Genomic DNA, 23,496 nt, shown 5'->3' on the forward strand with positions numbered 1-23,496 from the left:
ACTGCATTAAATCTAGAGATTAATATGGAAAGAAGTAATATCTTCATGATATTGAGCCTGTACTCTAGAACTTATCTACCCAATTAAATCTCTTTTGAGATAGAGTCTTCCTGTCACCCAGGCTGCAACGCAGTGGCATAATCTCAGCTCACTGCAACCTCAACCTCCCAGGTTCATGTGATCCTCCCACCTCAGCCTCTCAAGTAGCTGGGACTACAGGTGTGTGCCACTACACCCAACTAACTTTTGTATTTTTAGTAGAAATGGGGTTTTGCCATGTTAACCAGTCTGGTCTTTAACTCCTGACCTCAGGTGATCTGCGGGCCTTGGCTTCCCAAAGTGCTGGGATTACAGGCATGAGCCACCGTGCCCAGCCTAATCTCATTATTTTTATTACTAACCTATGTTTCATTAAAGTTTTAAAACTTCTTCACAATGTTCTTGTGTGTATATATATACACACATATATATACACACACATATATATACATATACATACACACACACACACACATATATCTTTTTTTTTAGACAGAGTCTTGCTCTGTCGCCAGGCTGGAGTGCAGTGGCACCATCTTGGCTCACTGCAACCTCTGTCTCCTGGGTTCAAGCGATTCCCCTGCCTCAGCCTTCCGAGTAGCTGGGACTACAGGCACATGCCACCATCCCTGGCTAATTTTTTGTATTTTAGTAGAGACAGGGTTTCACCATGTTGGCCAGGATGGTCTCAATCTCTTGCCCTGATGATCCGCCCACCTCGGCCTCCCAAAGTGCTGGGATTACAGGTGTGAGCCACTGCACCCAGCCTGTTCTTGCATATATTTTATTAAGATTTTATTTATTTATATTTTTGATGCTACTGTAAATGTTAACTTTTTCTTTTTTTTTTTTTTTTTTTTTTTTTTTTTTTGAGACGGAGTCTCGCTCTGCCGCCCAGCCTGGAGTGCAGTGGCCGGATCTCAGCTCACTGCAAGCTCCGCCTCCCAGGTTCACACCATTCTCCTGCCTCAGCCTCCCAAGTAGCTGGGACTACAGGCGCCCGCCACCTCGCCCGGCTAGTTTTTTGTATTTTTTAGTAGAGACGGGGTTTCACTGTGTTAGCCAGGATGGTCTCGATCTCCTGACCTCGTGATCCGCCCGTCTCGGCCTCCCAAAGTGCTGGGATTACAGGCTTGAGCCACCGCGCCCGGCCATGTTAACTTTTTCTAAATTGTATTTTTACCTGTTTGTTGCTGGCATATAGAAATGCAACTGTAGAAGTGCCAAATAAATGGTTAATTCTTATGAGTCAGTCATAGATATTCTTTTGTTTTCTATGTAATCTAGTCTCTAATCAGGTTTGTCTCTTCCTTTATTAGCTATCTACTGGTGCATAATGAATTACCTCACACTTAGTGGCTTAAAACATGTACTTACTATCTCATAGTTTCTGTTGGTCTCCTGCTCAGGGTCTCACAAGGCTGTAATCAAGGTGACAGCCAGTCTGTGGTCCTTTTTAAAACTTAGTGTCCTCTTCTAAGTTCAGATGGTTGTTGGCAGGATTCAGCTGAGGCTGTAGGATGGAGTCCCTGTCTTGTTCTGGCTGTCAGCTGGGGGTTTCCATCAGCTCCTAGTGGTCCCCAAGGTTTCTTGCCAGGTGGCTCATTCACAGGCCTTCTTACAACATGATAGTGCACTCTGGGCCGCTAACAAGGATCTTCTGTAACATCACATAATCGCAAGAGTAATTATTCCATTACTTTTGCCATATAACATGAACCAGTCAAAGCAGTGACTATCCCCATCACCTTAGCCATATTCTGTCGTTGGAAGCAAGTCTCAGGTCTCATCCACACTCAAAGAGAGGTTGTGATTTACTTGGCATTACTATAGGGTGGATTTCCAATCCTAATCACTTTTTTTCCTGCTATTCTGCATACACTAGGCCCCCAGCACAATGTTGAAATCATGATAGTGATTATCCCGCTCTTGTTTATAATCTTAAAGGAAATCATTTAGTAATTCAGCATAAAATAAGATACGTGCTGTAGGCTTTTTGTAAATATCACTTATTAAGTTAAAAGAGTTCTCTACTCCAAGCTTTCTAAAATGTATTTTTAAAAAAATTACAAATGGCTGCCAAGGTTTACCAAACCTTTTTTCCTGCATCTTTTCAGATGTGATCTTTTTCCTCCATTGTTAAACCACCCTGACATTCTGGAACAAACTCAGCTTGATAATGATTTCTAGTTATTGCTGAATTTGCTTTACTATCTTGCTTTGGATTTTTCAAATTTTGTCTTCATGATTGAGATTAATTGGGGAGTGCTTCCTCTTTTTCTATGTTCTGGAATAATTTACATAAAATTGGAATTATTTTTTTCCTGAATGTTCAGTAGAACGTTTCTGAAAACCTCTCTGGGTTTAGTGTTTGTGATCTGGGAAGATTTTAAAATATCAATCAAATTTCTTTAATGATTATTCCATTTTTCCTTTAAAATTATTTTGATAACATAGTTTTGAGTAATTTGTCCATGAAATTTTGAAATTTGTTGCCATGAAATTATTCATAATAGCTTCTTGAAAAATAAATATCTTAATTTTTACAACATGAATAGTTTATATTTCTTCAGCTATGGGGTCTTGCTCTGTCACTCAGGATGGAGTATAGTGGCACGATCATAGCTCACGCAGCCTCCAACTCCTGGGCTTAGTTAGGCGATCCTCCCATTTCCCTCCCAAGTCACAGCAATTACAGATGTGAGCAACTGCACCCAGCTTTTTAAAAAAATAAATCTGGACAGAAATGTATTCTTTTTTAAAAAATGAATCTAGGCCGGGCGCGGTGGCTCAAGCCTGTAATCCCAGCACTTTGGGAGGCCGAGACGGGCGGATCACGAGGTCAGGAGTTCGAGACCATCCTGGCTAACACGGTGAAACCCCGTCTCTACTAAAAAATACAAAAAACTAGCCGGGCGAGGTGGTGGGCGCCTGTAGTCCTGGCTACTCGGGAGGCTGAGGCAGGAGAATGGCATAAAAACCCGGGAGGCGGAGCTTGCAGTGAGCTGAGATCCGGCCACTGCACTCCACCCTGGGCGACATAGCGAGACTCCGTCTCAAAAAAAAAAAAAAAAAAAAAAAAATGAATCTGTGTTTGACTTTATGGATCCTATTATACTAATTATACTATTTCTATTAACTTCTGCCTTTACCTTATACATTTCATTCTATTTCCCTTTAAGATTTATTCTTATTAAATCTCCTAATCACCCCGTTTTCTCTATTTACATTGTGTTAATATTCCAGTTGTAATGTGAAGCTAGTAGGATGTTCCTTTTTGGAGGGTAATGGGGGTTCATCTTGGCATCATAAAAGTGTAAAAATCAAAACCAAATAAGCATATGTTTCATGTAGGCCAGGCATGGTGGCTCACACCTGTAATCCCAACACTTTGTGGGGCTGACCAGGAGGATAGCTTAAACCCAGGAGTTCAAGGCCAGCCTGGACAACATGGTGAGACCCTGTCTCTACAAATGAAAACATTAGCTACGCATGGTGGTGTGAGCCAGTGGTCCCAGCTACATGGGAGGCTGCAGTGGGAGGATCACTTGAGCCCAGGTCAAGGCGGTAGTGAGCCATGTGCCGCACTCCAGCCTGGGCGAGACTCTGTCTCAAACAACAACAACAACAACAAAACAGATAGAAAAAAAAAAAAAACCACTTGTTCCTTTTCTCGTATCTTAAGATTATAACCTTACTTCACTGATTTTCATTCTTTTTTTTTTGGAGATGGAGTCTCATTCTGTTGCCCTGGCTGGAGTGTAGTGGCACGATCTTGGCTCACTGCAACCTCCACCTCCGAGGTTGAAGTGATTGTCCTGCCTCAGCCTCCCAAGTAGCTGGGACTACAGGCATGCGCCACCACGCCCGGGTAATTTTGTATTTTTTAGTAGAGACAAAGTTTCACCATGTTGGCCAGGCTGGTCTTGAACTCCTGACTTCAGGTGATCTGCCTGCCTCAGCCTGCCAAAGTACTGGGATTACAGGCATGAGCCACTGTGCCTGGCCTGAATATTTTTTTCATTAGCCTATGAGTAAGTTAAAAGGGTTTCAAAATTTCTGAACATATGGAGTTTTTCTGGTTAGCATTCAGTTACTGGTCTCTAACTTAATTGCAATGTAGTTAGGAAACATGTTCTACATTCCATTGAAATGTGTTTAGATGTGCTTTATGGCTAAGTTTATGATTGATTTATAAATGTATGTGCTTGAAATAAATGTATTTGCAGCTATTTAGATCACTGTGTAATGATCTAAAAATTTCCATTAGGTCAAGATAATTAGGTATAGCAAAGCTTCTGTTTGCTGAGTTCATCAATTATTACGTTAAAATATTTCGTCATAATAGTAGATTTGTATTTCTATCAGCTTTTGCCTTGTATATTTTGAGTCCATGTTATTAGGTACATACAACTTTGTATTGCTCTGATAAATAGAATTTTTTTAAGTCTCTAATGTCTTTTCAGACTTTTTCCTGATATTAATATAGCTATACCAGCTTTCTTTAAACATTTGTCTGGTATATTTTTTCCTTTTTACTTTCAACATTTCTTTTTTTTTTTTTTTTTTTTTTGAGACAGAGTCTCGCTCTGCCGCCCAGGCTGGAGTGCAGTGGCGTGATCTTGGCTCACTGCAAGCTCCGCCTCCCGGGTTCACGCCATTCTCCTGCCTCAGCCTCCCGAGTAGCTGGGACTACAGGCGCCCACCACCGCGCCCGGCTAGTTTTTTTGTATTTTTTAGTAGAGACAGGGTTTCACTGTGTCAGCCAGGATGGTCTCGATCTCCTGACCTCGTGATCCGCCCGTCTCGGCCTCCCAAAGTGCTGGGATTACAGGCTTGAGCCACCGCGCCCGGCCTACTTTCAACCTTTCTGTATTCTTGCTTTATATGTACTTCTAGTAAATAGTGTTATCACTTGACATTTACAAAAATCCGGCCAGGCGCAGTGGCTCACGCCTGTAATCCCAGCACTTTGGGAGGGGGAGGTGGGTGGATTACTGGAGGTCAGGAGTTCATGATTAACCTGGCCAACATGGTGAAACCCCGTCTCTACTAAAAATAAAAAATTAGCCAGGCGTGGTGGCGTGTGCCTGTAATCCCAGCTACTTGGGAGGCTGAGGCAGATTTGCTTGAACCCGAGAGGCAGAGGTTGTGGTGAGCCAAGATCACACCACTGCACTCTGGCCTGGGCAAAAAGAGCGGAAGCTGTCTCAAAAACTGACTAACTAACTAAATAAATAATCCACTTGGACATATCCTACTGTCATATATTTTAATTAATCCCATATGGTATGACTGTTTTATTACTGCTTAGAATTAACATATACATTCACTACTTTTTTTTTTTTTTCTTAATAGCAGACAGCTTATTCAAGGGCAATAGAGAGCAGAGAGTTTATAGAGAAGACATTACACTCTGAACAATGAGACAGAGGAGGCTGCTGAAAGAGAGTGAGCCAGCAGCATATTCACTACTTTATTCATCCACCATTTCTTCTTGCATCTCAGGCCTTAAATTTAAAATCACTTCTCTTCTGCCTGAGGTGCAACTTTAGGAGTCTTTTAACGAGAGTCTGCTGGTAGCCAACTGTTTTTGTTTGACAAATGCATTTAGCCCTCATTTCTGAAAGACATTCCAAATATATCAATAACTGTGATAAATATAAACAAACTAAATACCCAAATAAAAATAAAATAAAAAATTTTCAGTGTCCCATATGTACTGGAAAAAAAAAGTATTGGGAGCAGTTTCTATACATGACCAACAGATTGTTGGTTTCTTTTCCTTTTCTTTTTGAGACAGAGTCTCACTCTGTCACCCAGGCTGGAGTGCAGTGGGGCGATCTTGGCTCACTGCAACCTCCGCCTCCTGGGTTCAAGCAATTCTCATGCCTCAGCCTCCCAAGTAGCTGGGATTACAAGCATGTACCGCCACGCCTGGCTAATTTTTATATTTTTAGTAGACATGAAGTTTCAACATGTTGGTCAGGCTGGTCTCAAATTCCTGGCCTCAAGTGATCTGCCCACCTTTGCCTCCCAAAATGCTGGGATTACAGGCATGAGCCACCACACCTGGCCAAGGGATTGTTGATTAACTGTGAATTAATATCTTTCATGAATTGTAAAAAATTCTCACCCATTAACTATTTAGAGGCCGGGTGCGGTGGCTCACGCCTGTAATCCTAGCAGTTTGGGAGGCTGAGGTTGGTGGATCACCTGAGGTCAGTTCAAGACCAGCCTGGCCAACATGGCAAAACCCCATCTCTACTAAAAAATACAAAAATTAGCCGGGTATGGTGGCACGTGCCTGTAATCCCAGCTACTAGGGGTGCTGAGGCAAGAGGATCGCTTGAACCTGGGAGGTGGAGGTTGCAGTGAGCTGAGATCGTGCCACTGCACTCCAGCCTGGGCAACAGAGCGAGACTCTGTATCAATAAAAAAAAAAAAAAAAAACTATTTAGAGTTAGCCTCTGACCTATTTTCTCTTTTCTTTCCTACTGGCAATATGATTGTACAAATGTTACTCTTTTACTTCCCTTTCCTACTTCTTTCCTCTTTGCTTCTCTCTGCTGCATATGGATACTTCTTTACTACTGTTTAACTCCACTAATTTTTTTTTTTTTCATCCTCTCAACCCAGCTTTTCTCAACTTTGGGAAGAACTGGGAAGAGAAGGGCAAATATTTTAATGTTTTTCAAATCTGCTTGGTCACTTTCAAAGCATCCTGCTCAGTATTCATTCTATCTTACACATATTTTATATTCTGACTCTGATAAGCCCAATATTCAGAGGCTTTATGAGTCTGAATCTGTTCTCGTTTCTGTTGGTACACATTCATGGTTCTGCTTCCTTGTGTGCTTTGTCATTTGAAGCCTGCGGTTATGGTGGATTCCTTCACATGGTTCCTGTTGACCTGGAACACTATTAGCTTGGGACTGCTGTCAACTAAATCTTGTTTTGAGGTTTTTTAGAATCCTTAAACCTTAAAAAAATTTAGGCCAGGCACTGTGGCTCACATCTGTAATCCTAGCACTTGGGGAGGCTGAGGCAGGCAGATCACTTGAGGTCAAGAGTTCAAAACCAGCCTGGCCAACATGGTGAAACCCCGTCTCTAATGAAAATACAAAAAAATTAGCTAGGCGTGGTGGTGGGCACCTGTAATACCAGCTACTTGGGAGGCTGAGGCAGGAGAATTGCTTGAACCCTGGAGGTGAAGGTTGCAGTGAGCCGAGATCACACTGCTACACTCCAGCCTGGGTAACAGAGTATGACTCTGCCTCAAAAAAAAAAAAAATTTTTTTTAAATTTAAAAAACATTTTCTTGAGACAGAGTCTTGCTCTATCACTCAGGCTAGACTGCAGTGGTGCAATCAGGCTCACTGAAGCCTTAACCCCCTAGGCTCAAGGGATCCTCCCACCTCAGGCCCCTGAACAGCTGTGACTACAGGTGCATGCTACCACGCCTGGCTAATTTTTAAATTGTTTGTAAAGACAGGCTCTCCTCTCCCTATGTTGCCCAGGCTGGTCTCAAACTCGTGGGTTTAAGTGATCTTCCTGCCTCAGCCTCTCAAAGTGCTGGGATTATACGCATGAGCCACTGTGCCCGGCCCTCAATCCTTTGAATTGTATGAAAGTTGAGTCACACTGCTCAGCAGCATACTGGAAAAGAAATAATTCTAACTTTGGCATGAAGACCTAAAGTACTGGAATGGATTAGAATAAGCCCTTTATTTCTACAAGATTAATTTCTCTATAGTGACCCAGACTTAGGTGAGGGTAGTTAATTTAGTGTAAAATATAAGTATGTACAAATGTAAACAAATAAAAATATGTACATACATATCTGTCTATAAATCATCTCAACTGTTATAACATAGTACTGTGATATCATCCAGTAATTCTACTGTATTTCAAAGAAGTACGGTCACTGAGTGAAAAGAAAAAGGTCAGGAGGATTTGTCTTAAATGCATTGCTAATTCTCAGATATTCTTTTGAACCTATGAATACTGATGATTTTTCTCCAGGCAAGAATATTTTTCGGTTACCGACATATTTTTTAAAACAATGTAACATTTATACCAGCCAAATCAAATGTAATAATCAACATAACATATACAAACTCTAGTAAAATTATTTTATTTAGTTGTAATATCCATCTCTAATTGTTTGAAATAAAAATTTCCATGGTCTTAATTGAACTGTATGTTACTTTCTTGAAGAATGTCCTTTTTTTCATTAAAGTAATTTCTAAACCACTCTATGTGCTCAACCTTCTGTTTAACACTAAGATACGGGTTTTTGGAAAGGCCACAAGTCACCAGCTCCATGAAGTGGCGAATTGGTCCTTGTTTTGGAAAGCTCTCCAGGTGTTTCTCCAGAAATATATGTTCATGAAATTCTGAACCATCATCATCAAAACCTAGGAAATGAGACAAAATACATTACATTATAATTTTAAATATAAAACCTACATCATAAAAATAATATTAATGAGGTAATATAATATCACGGTTTAAGGCATGAACTTTGGAGTTAGAACCTAGATTGTATTTTTTTTTGAGATGTAGACTTGCTCTGTTGCCCAGGATGAAGTGGAGTGGCGTGATCTCAGCTCACTGCAACCTCTGCCTTCTGGGTTTCATATGATTCTCCTGCCTCAGCCTCCCGAGTAGCTGGGACTACAAGCATGTACCACCACGCCCAGCTAATTTTTTAATTTTTAGTAGAGATAGTGTTTCACCATGTTGGCCAGGTTGGTCTCAAACTCCTGACCTCAAGTTATCTGCCTGCCTCGGCCTCTCAAAATGCTGGGATTACAGGCGTGAGCCACAGCGCCTGGCCTGGAGTTAGACCTAGCTTTGCCCACCAATTTAACAACAGTGACTTTGGACCAATTAATTAACTTCTCTGAGCAGCAGATTCCTCAGGCACGATACTGAGAACTAAAACAGTACCTTGCTGGCATTTTTGTAAAGATCAAATAGACACAAACTATATATAAAGTTCATTTATAATGCCTAGCATGCCGTAAATGTTAAAAATGTGGTGGCAAGACCAGGCGTGGTGGCTCACGCCTATAATCCCAGCACTTCAGGAGGCCAAGGCAGGCGGCTCACTCGAGGTCAGGAGTTCAAGACAAGCTTGGCCAACATGGTGAAACCCTGCCTCCACTAAAAACACCAAAAATATTAGCCAGGCGTGATGGCATGTGCCTGTAATCCCAACTACTTGGGAGGCTGAGGTATGAGAATTGTTTGAACCTGAGAGGCAAAGGTTGTAGGGAGCCAAGATTGAGCCACTACATTCCAGCCTGAACAACAGAGTAACACTCTGTCTCAAAAAACAAACAAACAAACAAACAAACAAATAAATAAAAATAAATAGGATAGGAATTATTTCTAACGATTATTTTTTTCTTTTGAGATGGAGCTTCGCTCTTGTTGCCCAGGCTGGAGTGTAGTGGCACAATCTCGGCTGCCTGCAACCTCCACCTCCCAGGTTCAAGTGATCCTCCTGCCTCAGCCTCCCCAGTAGCTGTGATTACAGGTGCCCGCCACCATGCCCAGCTGATTTTTGTATTTTTAGTAGAGACAGGGTTTCACCATGTTGGTCAGGCTGGCTTGAACTCCTGACCTCAGGTCATCCACCTGCCTCGGCCTCCCAAAGTGCTGGGATCACAGGTGTGAGCCACTGCACCCAGTTGCTAATGAATATTTTCATAAACAATGGCAACCATCAAGAACACTTTAAAAACATTTTAAAATATATAAATAAAACAAGATGGAATTGTGAAAAATGTTCAGGCAGCTCATAAGAAGCTAAGAGATCAGGCACCGTGGCTCACACCTATAATCCCAGTACTTTGGGAGGCTGAGGCAGGGGGATTGCTTGAGCCCAGGAGTTCAAGACCAGACTGGGAAACATGGTAAAACCCTGTCTCTACAAAAAATACAAAAAAGTAGACAGGTGTGATGGCACATGCCTGTAGTCCCAGCTACTTGAAAGGCTGAGGTGGGAGGATCACCTGAGCCTGGGAGGTCAAGGCTGTAGTGAGCTGTGATCACACCACTGCACTCTAGCCTGGGCAACAGAGTGAGACTCTGTCTCCAAAAAAAAAAAAAGCCAAGAAAAGACAGAGCAGGCCGGGAGTGATTGCTCATGCCTGTAATCCCAACACTTTGGGAGGCTGGGTGGTGGTGGTGGGGTGGGGGGCAGGTCACAACGTCAGGAGTTCGAGAACAGCCCGGCCAACGTGGTGAAACCCCATCTACTAAAAATACAAAAATTAGCTGGGCATGATGGCATGCGCCTATAGTCCCAGCTACTCGGGAGGCTGAGGCAGGAGAACTGCTTGAACCCGGGAGGCGGAGCTTGCAGTGAGCTGAGATTGTGCCACTGCACTCCAGCCTGGACAAGAAAGTGAGACTCTGTCTAAAAAAGAAAAAAGAAAGAAAGAAAAAGACAAGACAGAGGAACGAGAAATAGAGAAAACGAACAGAAAATAATACTTTAAATGTAAATAATCTAAGTATATGAATTAAGACAGAGATTGGCACAGTGGATATAAAAACATAAACCAACTATATGTTGTTCATAAGAAATTCACCTTAAACACCACATAGGTAGATTGAAAGTAAAAAGGATGGTTAATGTTATCTTGGTAACATTAATTTTTTTCAAAAGTATGATTGGCTATATGAATAGAAGATAACGTAGATCAACAGTCTTTTTAACTTAGAATGCTCCAGGAGGGCAGAATGAATAGATCCTTCCTGAATGAATCAATGAATGAATGACAGTCAAATGGTACTAGCACATATAATGCAAAGGAAAAAAAAGAGAGCAATAAAGTGGGTATACTATATACAAAAATAAGTTCTAGATAAATAGGAAAAGGCTCCAGAGCTATATACAAACTAAATCTCTATTCACTAAAGACATTCTAAACATTCTAAATTATCTTACTAAAGATAAGCAGCAAGGTCAGCCACAGTGGCTCATGCCTGTAATTCCAGCACTTTGGGAGACCAAGGCAGGTAGACTGCTTGAGCCCAGGAGCTCGAGACTAGCCTGGGCAACCTGACGAAACTCCACCTCTGTCAAAAATACAAAAAAATTAACCAGGCATGGTGGCATGTGCCTGTCACCCCAGCTGTCATACTTCTTTTTTTTCTGAGACAGAGTTTCACCTCTTCACCCAGGCTGGAGTACAGCGGCACGATCTCTGCTCACTGCAACCTCCGCCTTCTGATTTCAAGCGATTCTCCTGCCTCAGCCTCCAGAGTAGCTGGGATTACAGGCACCTACCACCACGTCCGGTTACTTTTCGTATTTTTAGTAGAGACAAGGTTTTACCATGTTGGCCAGGCTGGTCTCAAACTCCTGACCCTCGTGACCCGCCCCCCCTCGGCCTCCCAAAGTGCTGGGATTACAGATGTGAGCCACTGTGCCCCGCCCCAGCTATCATACTTAAGAGACTGAGGTGGGAGGATCACCTAAGCCCAGAGGTCAAGGCTGCAGTGAGCTGTGACTGCGCGACTGCACTCCACCCTGGGCAACAGTGTTGAGAGACTGTCTCAAAAACAAAAAAACAAAACACACACACACACACACACACACACACACACACACACACAAAAGATAAGCAGCAAGGACGTAAACTGTGGCAAACTGAACCCATGCTTAAATCTCTGCTCCCTTGTGACACCTACCAAATGGCCATAAAAAGAGTAAAAAGTACAAAAGCACAAAGACGAAAAGAAAAAGAAACAATAATAGACAAGAGATGGCAGTAAAACTGTAGAAGATGCAAAGTGTACACATTAGTAACTGACTTAGCAGAGGAGAAGATACCAAAACTATCTGTAAAAGAGGAAGACAAGAAGCAAAAACACTTCAAAAAGACTTCAAGAACAGAGGAATCGGGTACCACTGAAGTTATGAGTAGGGATAAGGAACAAAAACCAGGAAGATTAATTGAAAATGGGTTTAGGGAACAGTTAGATTTCCAGTGTCCCATCTCCCACATGCACCTCTAGCGGCGTATCCTCCTCCACTCCTGAAGAAGATGAGCAGTTTACTTTTTGAGAAATTAAAATGGAAAGAGAATATAAGTTGTTGGATTGATAAGAGGAGAATTAAGTGAAAGTCTATATGCTGAATGGTGAGACACTCCCCTCATCCCCAATCCTTTTCCCCTACCCAAAGGAAAAAAAGAGCAATAAAGAGCATACATTATATACAAAAATAAGTTCTAGATAAATAGAAAAAGGCTACAGAGCTATGTACAAATTAAATCTCTATTCGCTAAAGACATTCTAAACATTCTAAATTATCTCACAGCCAATGCCTGTAGCCTCAAGTCAAGTGGTTGGAAGATTTCTCATTGGAGAAACTCAGTGAGAAGAATTATAAATATGGAGTTACAAAAGTCCTTAAATGAAGAGGTTCCTTCCCAATTCCTCTCAAGTGAAGCCACCAGTTAACTAGTCCCATCCATTCACACGCATCTAACAAACAGCTTTTCACGGCTTCCTTTCAAGTATAAAAAAACATTCAAAGAACAGTAGACATTTTAAGAAAGTGTCTAACATAAGTGACAGACACCTTGGCAGGAACGGATACCTATCTATCAAATCCATTCTGGCTTTTTATCTTGGTAAAAGAACTAAACATGTGCATGGGCAGGGGATGGTGACTCATGTCTGTAATCTCAGCACTTTGGGAGGCCGAGGCAGGAGGACACCTTGAAGTCAGGAGTTTAAGACCAGCCTGAGCAACCAAGTGAGACCCCATCTCTACAGAACATTTAAAAATCAGCCAGGCGTGGTGGTGCGCACCTGTAGTCCTAGTACCTGGAATGTTGGGGACAGGAGGATCAATCACTTGAGTCTAGGAGTTTGAGGCTGCAGTAAGCTGTGATCACACCGCTGCACTCCAGAATGAGTGACAGAGTGACACTACACCTCTTAAAAGAAAGAAAAAAACCTGTACATGGCTGTTCGGCAACATTACATTTCCCAGCCCCTTCTGGGTTAGGCACAGGCATATGTTTAAATTATTACCAGCAGAACCTAAACAGAAGTGATGTGTGACATTTACAGCCCAGAGCCTTCAAGAGAATGAAACTGGGTCAGGCACAGTGGCTCATGCCTGTAATCTCAACACTTTTGGGGAAAAAATCTAATACTAAAAAGAAGAACAATAATGCATTTAGTTTTTTTTTTTTTTTGAGAGGGAGTTTCACTCTTGTTACCCAGGCTGGAGTGCAATGGTGCAATCTCAGCTTACTGCAACCTCTGCCTCCTGGGTTCAAGCGGTTCTCCTGCCTCAGCCTCCTGAGTAGCTGGGATTACAGGTGCTCACCACCATGCCCAGCTAATTTTTGTATTTTTAGTAGAGATGGGTTTTCGCCATATTGGCCAGGCTGGTCTCGAACTCCTGACCTCAGGTGATCCGCCTGCTTCGGCCTCCCAAAGTGCTGGGATTACAGGTGTGAGCCACCACATCCAGCCCAATGAAGCATTTGGAAGTTAAAAATATGGCATCAGAAACAAAAATCCAATGGAGAGATTGCAAGATAACAGTTAAGGAATGTTCCCAAAGCATAGAACAAAAGGAGAAAAAGAAAAATATTGGGAGGCTGAAATTATCAAATAAAACAAGAAAATTTACCCAGAATTGAAAAACGAAGTTACTGGATTAAAATTATCTAATAATGTCTAGAACAATGATTGTAAACAAATATAATCCCTTTCCAAGGATAACCGTCCTGAAACTTATGACTATTATGAAGAGAAGATGCTAAAAGTTACCCAAAAAATAAATAAAAGAGATCATATACAATGAATCTAGGAGAAGAATGGAAAAAATGGCAAAAGCATTCTCAACAACATAAGACGGTGGAGTGGCCGGGCACGTGGATCACGGCTGTAATCCCAGCACTCTGGGAGGATGAGGCGAGTGGACTGCTTATTAAGTCCAGCAGTTCAAGACCAGCCTGGGCAACAGAGTGAAACCCTGTCCCTAATAAAAATATAAAAAACTAGCCAGGCATGGTGGTGAGCGCCTGTACGGGAGGCTGAGGTGGGAAATAACCTGAGCCTGGGAGGTCAAGGCTTCAGTGAGCCAAGAACACGCCACTGCACTCTAGCTTGGACAACCAGAGTGAAACTCTGTCTCAAAAAAAAAAAAAAAAAAAAAGGCCAGGAGTAGTGGCTCATGTCTGTAATCCCAGCTACTCGGGAGGCTGAGGCAGGAGAATTGCTTGAACTTGAGAGGTGGAGGTTGTAGTAAGCTAAGATCGCGCCACTGCACTCCAGCCTGGGTGACAGAGCAGGAAAGACAATGGAGCAAAGGTTTATTGTGAAATAAAACTATTTCCAATCTTTAATTTCATCCTCAAGTAAACAATTTAAAAAGTACCAAGATAGAGGAAAGGCATTTTATAGATCAAGTGTCTCAAAGCATGCGCTTCAACAAAATGAGACAGAGAAGAAAACATGTGGTCCAAAAAGAAAGGGTATCCAACATAGAAGAGACAGGAGCCCCAGGAGGAGGGCAAAATGATAGGAAGACAGCTGTGCCAGAAGAGCTAGGTATAGATGACAGCTACAGACAAAGAGCTCCAGGTACCCATGGACAAAAACCAAAATTAACAGGAAATCCAATATTTTTGTGCATGTGAATTTGAGAGGCTGTATGAAATGTAGAAAAACCTAGCTAGAGACTCAAGGAAAAACAAAGCAAATATGAAGAAAAATAAAGCAATTGTTAACTTTGAGTGGGAACAGGAAAAAAAACATAGTACATTTTTTGTCTTACCATTAAACAGTTTTCCAGGCTGGGAACAGTGGCTCACACCTGTAATCCCAGCACTTTGGGAGGCCAAGGCAAGAGGATCACTTCAGCCCAGGAGTTTGAGGCCAGCCTGGGCAACATAGTGAGACCTCATCTTTAGAAAAAAAAAAATTATCCAGGCATAGTGGTGTGCCTGTGGTCCTCCTTACTAGAAAGGCTGAGATGGGAGGATCACTTGAGCCCAGGAATGCGAGGCTGCAGTGAGCCATGATCCTATCACTGCACTCCAGCCTGGGTGACAGAGTGAGACCCTTTCTCAAAAAACCCCAGATAACAAAACAACACCCCACACAACTGTCCGTAGTCATATTAGTGTAAACAATGAATTCAGGTCTTACAAAAAATTGTAATATATCTACACTGGAAACATGAGGAGAAGATACATACACTAGATGACATCTAAAGTAGATAGAAGTAAGCATATAACTTAGAAATATAAAAAATAAAACACAGCTAAAAGATTAAAAACTGTTGGCTCTGAGAACAGGCCTAATAGATGATAAAAAGAACTGCTTTATAAGACTTGTGCTTTGCTTACTATGATTTTTAAAGTCAAATTATTTTAAAAGAAGGCAAAGAGACAAACTGGGAAACATATTTCCAACACATGTAAGAGTTTAAGAATTAAAGTCCGTAATATATTGAGTTCCTACAAACGCTATTAACAAAGAGCCCAACAGAAACAGTCAAAGGATATAAAAACGTAAGTCACAGAGGAAGTACAAATAGCCAATAAACATATGAAAAGATGTGTAATCTGGTTATCAATCAGGGAAATGCAAATAAAAACACCAGTGATGTCATTTTTTAACCAGAACATTTGAAAGATTAACAATATCCAGTATTAGGCTGCGGAGAAATAGGATTTTTGCATAGTTGGTTGACTGGCTATCATTTCAGAAGAGACTTTGTAAGTATTTATTGCCATTTAAAATATACCTATTCTGAATTGAAAGTACTCAAACATGTACACAAGAACATGTGTAAAAGGATCTACTATAGCTCCACCATTCAAAAGGAAAATGGCAAAAGAAATTATAGTCTGCATTCATAACAATCGGACATATAGAACTATAAAATGAATAAGGTCTATCTCTATGTACTGACAAGGAAATGTTTTCAAGACATACTGCTAATAAAAAAAAATACATACACACACACACTGCAGGACAATATATGTATGGTATGTTCCCATACAAGTCAAAAAAACCAGTAGATAAATGTGTAACTGCCATTTAATGTTGATTGAGAGGACACATATCAAACTATTGACAATGGTTATTCCAGGAAAAGGAGAACCGAGGGGTAAAGTACATATTCTTTCACACGATTTGACTTTTTTGCAAGTAAACTTTCATTATTATTTACGTAATTTAAAATATTTTAAATAAACCAAAGTAGCACAATACAGTAAAGAAAACATAAGAGACAGTGAAACATTAAACATAAGGAAATCCTGTATGATGCACAATCAAGGTGACAGGTTCATTATGTCTAATTCTGCTTTAAATATTGAATACACTTTTAAAATATGATACAACAAATAAAGAGTGAATTCCAGTTAATAGCAATGACCAATTATTTTTGAGAAGGCCACAGTAGAGCACTGAACCAAACTCAGTCATTTTCACTTTGAATTGTTGTTTCCACCTCTATGTATTATCACAACTATTATTTATTTTCCTGTCAGTACTTTAAGGCTCCTGTTCACAGGCCATAATCTCATCTAAAACAACAAACAGATCCTGCTACCTTTCAGTTAGCACATACCTAATAATCTTTATACTTCCCCTAATTTTCTCCACACTATACTTGCCCAAATAACAGAGCCCTTCTTTAGGGTTTTATGGTAATTAGAACTTTTCTCACTGTTCTTGTTGGATCATATTACAGCACATATTCCAGATACCCTAGAGGACACATAAGAAGTGAAAAAGTTTAAGCCAACTAAAGAATAGAAACCAAAGTGTGATTAACTTTCATCCTGACCTTCTTTGCCCACTGAAGCCTCTAAATTGAGAATTACTCTAAGAAAGCATATCAAAAATTAGCCTTAGACTAGCCATATGCAGAAGACTGAAACTGGACCCCTCACCTTTGACCATATACAAAAATCAACTCAAGATGGATTAAAGGCTTAAATGTGAAATCTAAAAGTATAAAAACCCTACAAGAAGACCTAGGAAATACCATTCTAGACAACAGCCCAGGCAAGGACTTCATGACTACGTCAAAAAGCAACTGTAGACCCGGCGCAGTGACTCACTACTGTAATCACAGCACTTTGGGAAGCTGAGGCGGGCAGATCACCTGAGGTCAGGAGTTCAAGACCAGCCTGGCCAACATGGTGAAACCCTGACTCTACTAAAAATACAAAAAGAATTAGCTGGGCATGGTGGCAGACACCTGTAACCCCAGCTAATTGGAAGGCTGAGGCAGGAGAATCACTTGAACCCAGGAAGCAGAGGTTGCAGTGAGCTGAATCGCGCCAATGCACTCCAGCCTGGGCAACAAGAGTGAAAACTCTGTCTCAAAAAAAAAAAGCAACTGTAACACAAACGAAAATTGAGAAGTGGGACCTAATTAAAGAGCTTCTGCACAGCAAAAAAAATTTCAATAAACAGAAAACCTACAGAATGACAGAAAATATCTGCAAACCATGCATCCGACAAAAGTCTAATATCCAGAATCTATAAGGAACTCAAACAATTGAAGAAGCAAAAAACAATCAACTCTATTAAAAAATGGGCAAAGGACATGAACAGACACTTCTCAAAAGAAGACATATACATGGCCAGCAAACATATGAAAAATGCTCATTATCACGAATCATCCAGGCAATGCAAATCAAAACCCAACGAGATACCATCTCACACCAGTCTGAATGGCTATTAAAATGTTGCAAACAACAGATGCTCGTAAGGTTGCAGAGGAAAGGGAACGCTTATACACTGTTGGTGGGAATGTAAATTAGTTTAGCCACTGTGGAAAGCAGTCTGGAGATTTCTCAAAGAACTTAAAACAGAACTACCATTCAACTTAGCAATCCGATTACTGGGAATATGCCCAAAGGAATATACATTATTCTCTCATAAAGACACATGCATATGTATGTTCATTGCAGCACTATTCACAATAGCAAAGACATGGAATCAACCTAGGTGCCCATGAATGGTGGACTGGATAAAGAAAATGGGGTACATACACACCATGGGATACTATGCAGCTATAAAAATAATGAGGTCATGGCCTTTGCTGCAACATGGATGGAGCTGGGGGCCATTGTCCTAAGTGAATTAATGAAGAAACAGAAAACCAAATACTGCATGTCCTCACTTATAAGTGGAAGCTAAATACTGAGTACATATGACACAAAGAAGGGAACAACAGACACTGGGGCCTATTTGAGGGTGGAGAGTGGGAGGAGAATGAAGATTGGGAAACCACCTTTCAGGTATTATGCTGATTACTTGGGTGACAAAATTATCTGTACAACAAACCCCCATGATACTCCATTTACCCACGTAACAAACTTGCACATGTACCCCTGAACCTAAAAGCTGGAAATAAAAAAATAGGAAGAAAACACAAATTAGAGACACAAATAAATGAGAGTTTTAAAAACGAGACATAAATTAAAAAGGAGACATAAATCAAATAGCTAAACATTTAGCTATTTGAAAAAAATAACTTACAATTCCCTAACAACATATGATGTTTCCTTTTTTTTTGAGACAGAATCTCACTCTGTCGCCCAGGCTGGAGTGCAGGGGTGTGATCTCAGCTCACTGCAAGCTCCGCCTCCCGGGTTCACGCCGTTCTCCTGCCTCAGGACTGCAGGCGCCCCCCACCACGCCTGGCTAATTTTTTGTATTTTTTAGTAGAGACAGGGTTTCACTGTGTTAGCCAGGATGGTCTCGATCTCCTGACCTCGTGATCCCCCCGCCGTGGCCTCCCAAAGTGCTGGGATTACAGGCGTGAGCCACCATGCCTGGCTCATATGATGTTTTCATATGCCATCCTTATATGTTCTTTGGTAAGGTGAACAGATATTTTGCCATTTTATTTTTATTTATTTATTTATTCATTTATTTTTGAGATAGAGTTGTGCTCTGTCACCCAGGCTGCAGTGCAGTGGCGCGATCTCCGCCTCCCAGGTTCGAGCAATGTATGTTCATTGCAGCACTGTTCACAATAGCAAAGCAATTAGCATGCCTCAGCCTCCCAAGTAGCTGGGATTACAGGCCCCGCCATCACGCCTGGCTAATTATTGCATTTTAGTAGAGGCCAGGTTTCGCCATTTTGGCCAGGCTAGTCTCAAACTCCTTATCTGAGGTGATCTGCCCACCTCGGCCTCCCAAAGTGCTGGGATTTCAGGCATGAGCCACCGCACCCAGCCCATTTTATTTTTATTTATTTATTTTTGAGATGGAGTCTTGCTCTGTTTCCTAGACTGGAGTGCAGTGGCGAGATCGCAGCTCACTGCAACCTCCCTGTCCTGAGTTCAAGAGATTCTCATGCCTCAGCCTCCTGAGTAGTTGGGATTACAGGCGTGCACCACCAAGCCTGGCTAACTTTTGTATTTTTAGAGGAGATTTTTAGAGGACATGGGGTTTCACCATGTTGGCCAGTCTGTTCTCAAACTCCTAACCTCAAGTGATCCACCTACCTCGGCCTCCTAAAGTGCTGGGATTACAGGCATGAGCCACTGCACCGGCCATATTTTGCATTTTATTTTATTTTATTTTTATCTTATTTTATTTTAGTTGAGACGGAGTTTCACTCTTGTTGCCCAGGCTGGAGTACAATGGTGCAATCTCAGCTCACCACAGCCTCCGCCTCCTGGCTTCAAGTGATTCTCCTGCTTCAGCCTCCCGAGTAGCTGGAATTACAGGCATGCGCCACCACACCCGGCTAATTTTGTATTTTTAGTAGAGATAGGGTTTCACCATGTTGGCCAGGCTGGTCTTGAACTCGTGACCTCAGGTGATACACCTGCCTCGGCCTCCCAAAGTTCTGGGATTACAGGTGTGAGCCACCGTACCCAGCCAAGAATTTTTAAAATGTATTTTGTATACCTGTCTTTTATCACAGATACGTGTTTTGCAAATACTTTCTCCTACTCTGTGGCTTGTCTTTTTATATTTTAACAGTGTCTTTCACAATGCAAACGTCTTATTTTTAATATAGTTCAACTTACCACTTTCTTCTTTCATGGATCATGCTTTTATGCTGTATGAAAGAACAATCCCCTCAACAAATCCCCTCTCCCCCATAAAAACTAGCCTTAGAAACACTCTGTTACTAGGTAAGCATAAATGTGATTAAATTTAGTTAAAATCAAAGTAGAGGCTAAAATAAAAACAGATCATTAACAATCCAACATATAAACTAGTGCCAAGTCTAAGTGAGAACAATTCCATCTAATAGCGCTTGTAAATCTCCATGAAGGCAAAGCACAAAGGACTAACAAGCTCTTAAAACAGAAACAGAAAAAAAAGCTATTCTCAATTGGAAAAATAATTTATATGCATTAAGTGGCAAAACAACAAACCTTAATTTTTTATATAATGGAAAAACACCACACCGCGAACTAAACTGTAAACACATGACATGTCACTTTGTCATTTTCAATATTATGTTCCAACACTACTAAAAACAAAACAAAACATCCTTCCACAAAAGAATCCAAATAAATCTTCATAAAGCTAATTATTAGTAGGGAAAGAAAGGTATTTCATTCATTTCAACATTTAAGTATAAGAAATATAAAAGAAAGTTATTGAATTGTTGAGGTGTCAGGTTACAACGCCAGTTTCTCAAAGTACAAGTTTCTAAGTGTGCACCCAGGGCAGTGATCAAAGTGAGAGTTTCCATAGTCCTTTCCTGTTTTTACTTCAGATAACAATGCCTTAAGGAGCTGAAAATGAGTTACCTACCACCTCCTTTTCCAGCCCTGAAATATCAATAATATGAAGTGTCATGTGGATAGTTGTCACATTTATCTCCCCAACATGACCAAAAAAAACATGTTTCTCTCCTTTTTTAGAAATTAAATTTTCTCAGAAACCAGGTCAAACTTAAGATAAATTCCGTTGGAGTTTGATCACATTTTGATGCACTTAAGTGTTTCACTGCTGATGACAATATACTATGAGTTCGTGCTTTCCTAACACCCTACTCGGTGGTTCCCAGATAATACATACTATCCTTATTAATATTTAAGATTTAAAATGTTCCAGTATAAAGTAAAATTTCGAAAAATAAAATGTTACAGTATACAATGGAAAACAGTTACAGAAGCAAACCCCCTCACAATATTGTTGCTGTAGGCCGGGCACGGTGGCTCAAGCCTGTAATCCCAGCACTTTGGGAGGCCGAGATGGGCGGATCACGAGGTCAGGAGATCGAGACCATCCTGGCTAACATGGTGAAACCCCGTCTCTATTAAGAAATATAAAAAAACTAGCCGGGCGAGGCGGCGGGCGCCTGTAGTCCCAGCTACTCGGGAGGCTGAGGCTGGAGAATGGCATGAACCCGGGAGGCAGAGCTTGCAGTGAGCTGAGATCTGGCCACTGCACTCCAGCCTGGGTGACAGAGCGAGACTCCGTCTCAAAAAAAAAAAAAAAAAAAAAAAAATATTGTTGCTGTAGAAACAGGGGTGATGATGATGATGATGCTTTACTTGTTTAACCTCACTTACTCCTCACACCAATCTTGTATAATGAGTCCTATTATTATTCCCATCATTTTAGAGATGAAGGAAGTGAGGCTTGGGGAGATCAAGTCTGTAACTTACTCTGGATCTTGAACTTCTAAAACCACTATGCTTCACTAACTCTCCTGAATAAAGTCACATTATTATACCTCAATACTGTTTTTTTTAATTCTTTCTCTCTCCTTCCTTCCTTTCCTTCCTTCCTTCCTTCCTTCCTTCCTTCCTTCCTTCCTTCCTCCCTTCCTCCCTTCCTCCCTTCCTCCCTTCCTCCCTTTCTCTCTTTCTCTCTTTCTTTCTTTTTTTGAGACAGAGTTTCACTCTGTCACCCAGGCTGGAGTACCGCGGCACAATCTTGGCTCACTGCAACCTCTACCTCCTGGGTTCAAGTGATTCTCCTGCCTCAGCCTCCCAAGTGGCTATGATTACAGGCATGAGCCACTGTGCCCGGCCTAATACTGGGTTTTTAAATCAGGTTTTTAACCGTGAGGACTTGGAACACCCAAGTTTCTTCAAATAATGAAATCTAAACATGTTGTAAGAGTAAACCAAATCTTTCATTAAATCAGATATTATTTTACAGAAGAGGATACTGAGTCTCAGGAGCTTAAATAATTTCCTCAAAGGCAAATGGCTAAAATGGATAGAGCTGGTACTCAGGTTTGCACAACTAAAAAGGCGTTGGTGTTTTTACCTTACCCTGATACTTTCCAGAACACAGAAACCATACTTTAAGCAACACACAGGTTATGTAATACATGAAACACAGTATTCTATATTATTGCAGGTATAATATGAATATACGGGCCAGGCGCGGTGGCTCACGCCTGTAATCCCAGCACTTTGGGAGACCAAGGTGGGCAGATCACCTGAGGTCAGGAGTTTGAGACCAGCCTGGCCAACACTGCAAAACCCTGTCTCTACTAAAAAATACAAAAATTAGCTGGGTGTGGTGGTGCATGCCTCTAATCCCAGCTACTTGGGAGGCTGAGGCATGAGAACTGCTTGAAGCCGGGAGGTGGAGGTTGCAGTGAGCTGAGATAGCGCCACTGCACTCCAGTCTGGGCGACAGAGAGAGATTCTGTCTCAAAAAGCAAAAACAATATGAATATACAAAATATTAAGAATTTGCTAAAAGAATCTGTAAGTCTCTAAAGTTTTCCTATAAAAAGTAACACTTTATGCTAATTATTTACAATAAGACTAAATATTTCTGATACTTAAGCTTCCATTCCACCTATTAATCCAACAAATAAAAGATGATCAAAAATTAAGATATTACAATGATACCATAACATTATGAAGGTTAAAATACGGACTACATTTTCCTAAGACTTATTTAGGCTTTTCCAACTTCTAGCTAATCTTAGCCTAAAAGCAAACGAATCTTTTCTCTTTTTTTTTGTTTTTTGAGATGAAGTTTCACTCTTGTTGCCCAGGCTGGAGTGCAATAGCACAATCTTGGCTCACTGCAACCTCCGCCTCCCAGGTTCAAACAATTCTCCTGCCTCAATCTCCTGAGTAGCTGGGATTACAGGCATGTGCCATTACACCCGGCTGATTTTGCATTTTTAGTAGAGACGGGGTTTCACCATGGTGGTCAGGCTGATCTCGATCTCCTGATCTCAGGTGATCCACCGGCCTCAGCCTCCCCAAAGTGCTGGGAATATAGGCGTGAGCTGCACCCAGCCATGAATCTTTTCCAATTCAAAATACATCTATAAACTCAATTAAAATGTTTAACTGATGACAACATGGGTATCATAAAAAATAAATAGCATAGGCCGGGCGCGGTGGCTCAAGCCTGTAATCCCAGCACTTTGGGAGGCCGAGATGGGCGGATCACGAGGTCAGGAGATCGAGACCATCCTGGCTAACACGG

At 41.3% G+C, this 23,496-nt stretch overlaps 1 protein-coding gene across 3 annotated transcripts in view; it reads right to left on the minus strand.

The window, feature by feature from the left end:
* Positions 1–8,160: 8,160 nt before the first annotated feature.
* MRPS31 (mitochondrial ribosomal protein S31) overlaps positions 8,161–23,496 on the minus strand; it is a 47,591-nt gene continuing 32,255 nt past the window's right edge. For all 3 annotated transcript variants that reach the window (XM_050766137.1, XM_050766136.1, XM_050766139.1), the window contains one exon: positions 8,161–8,459. In XM_050766137.1, coding sequence (XP_050622094.1) covers positions 8,230–8,459 — 230 coding nt within the window. In that variant the 3' untranslated portion in view covers positions 8,161–8,229. The remainder of the gene's footprint in view (positions 8,460–23,496) is intronic.

This window comes from Macaca thibetana, chromosome 17 (assembly GCF_024542745.1).
Source record: "Macaca thibetana thibetana isolate TM-01 chromosome 17, ASM2454274v1, whole genome shotgun sequence".
Taxonomy (NCBI): domain Eukaryota; kingdom Metazoa; phylum Chordata; class Mammalia; order Primates; family Cercopithecidae; genus Macaca; species Macaca thibetana.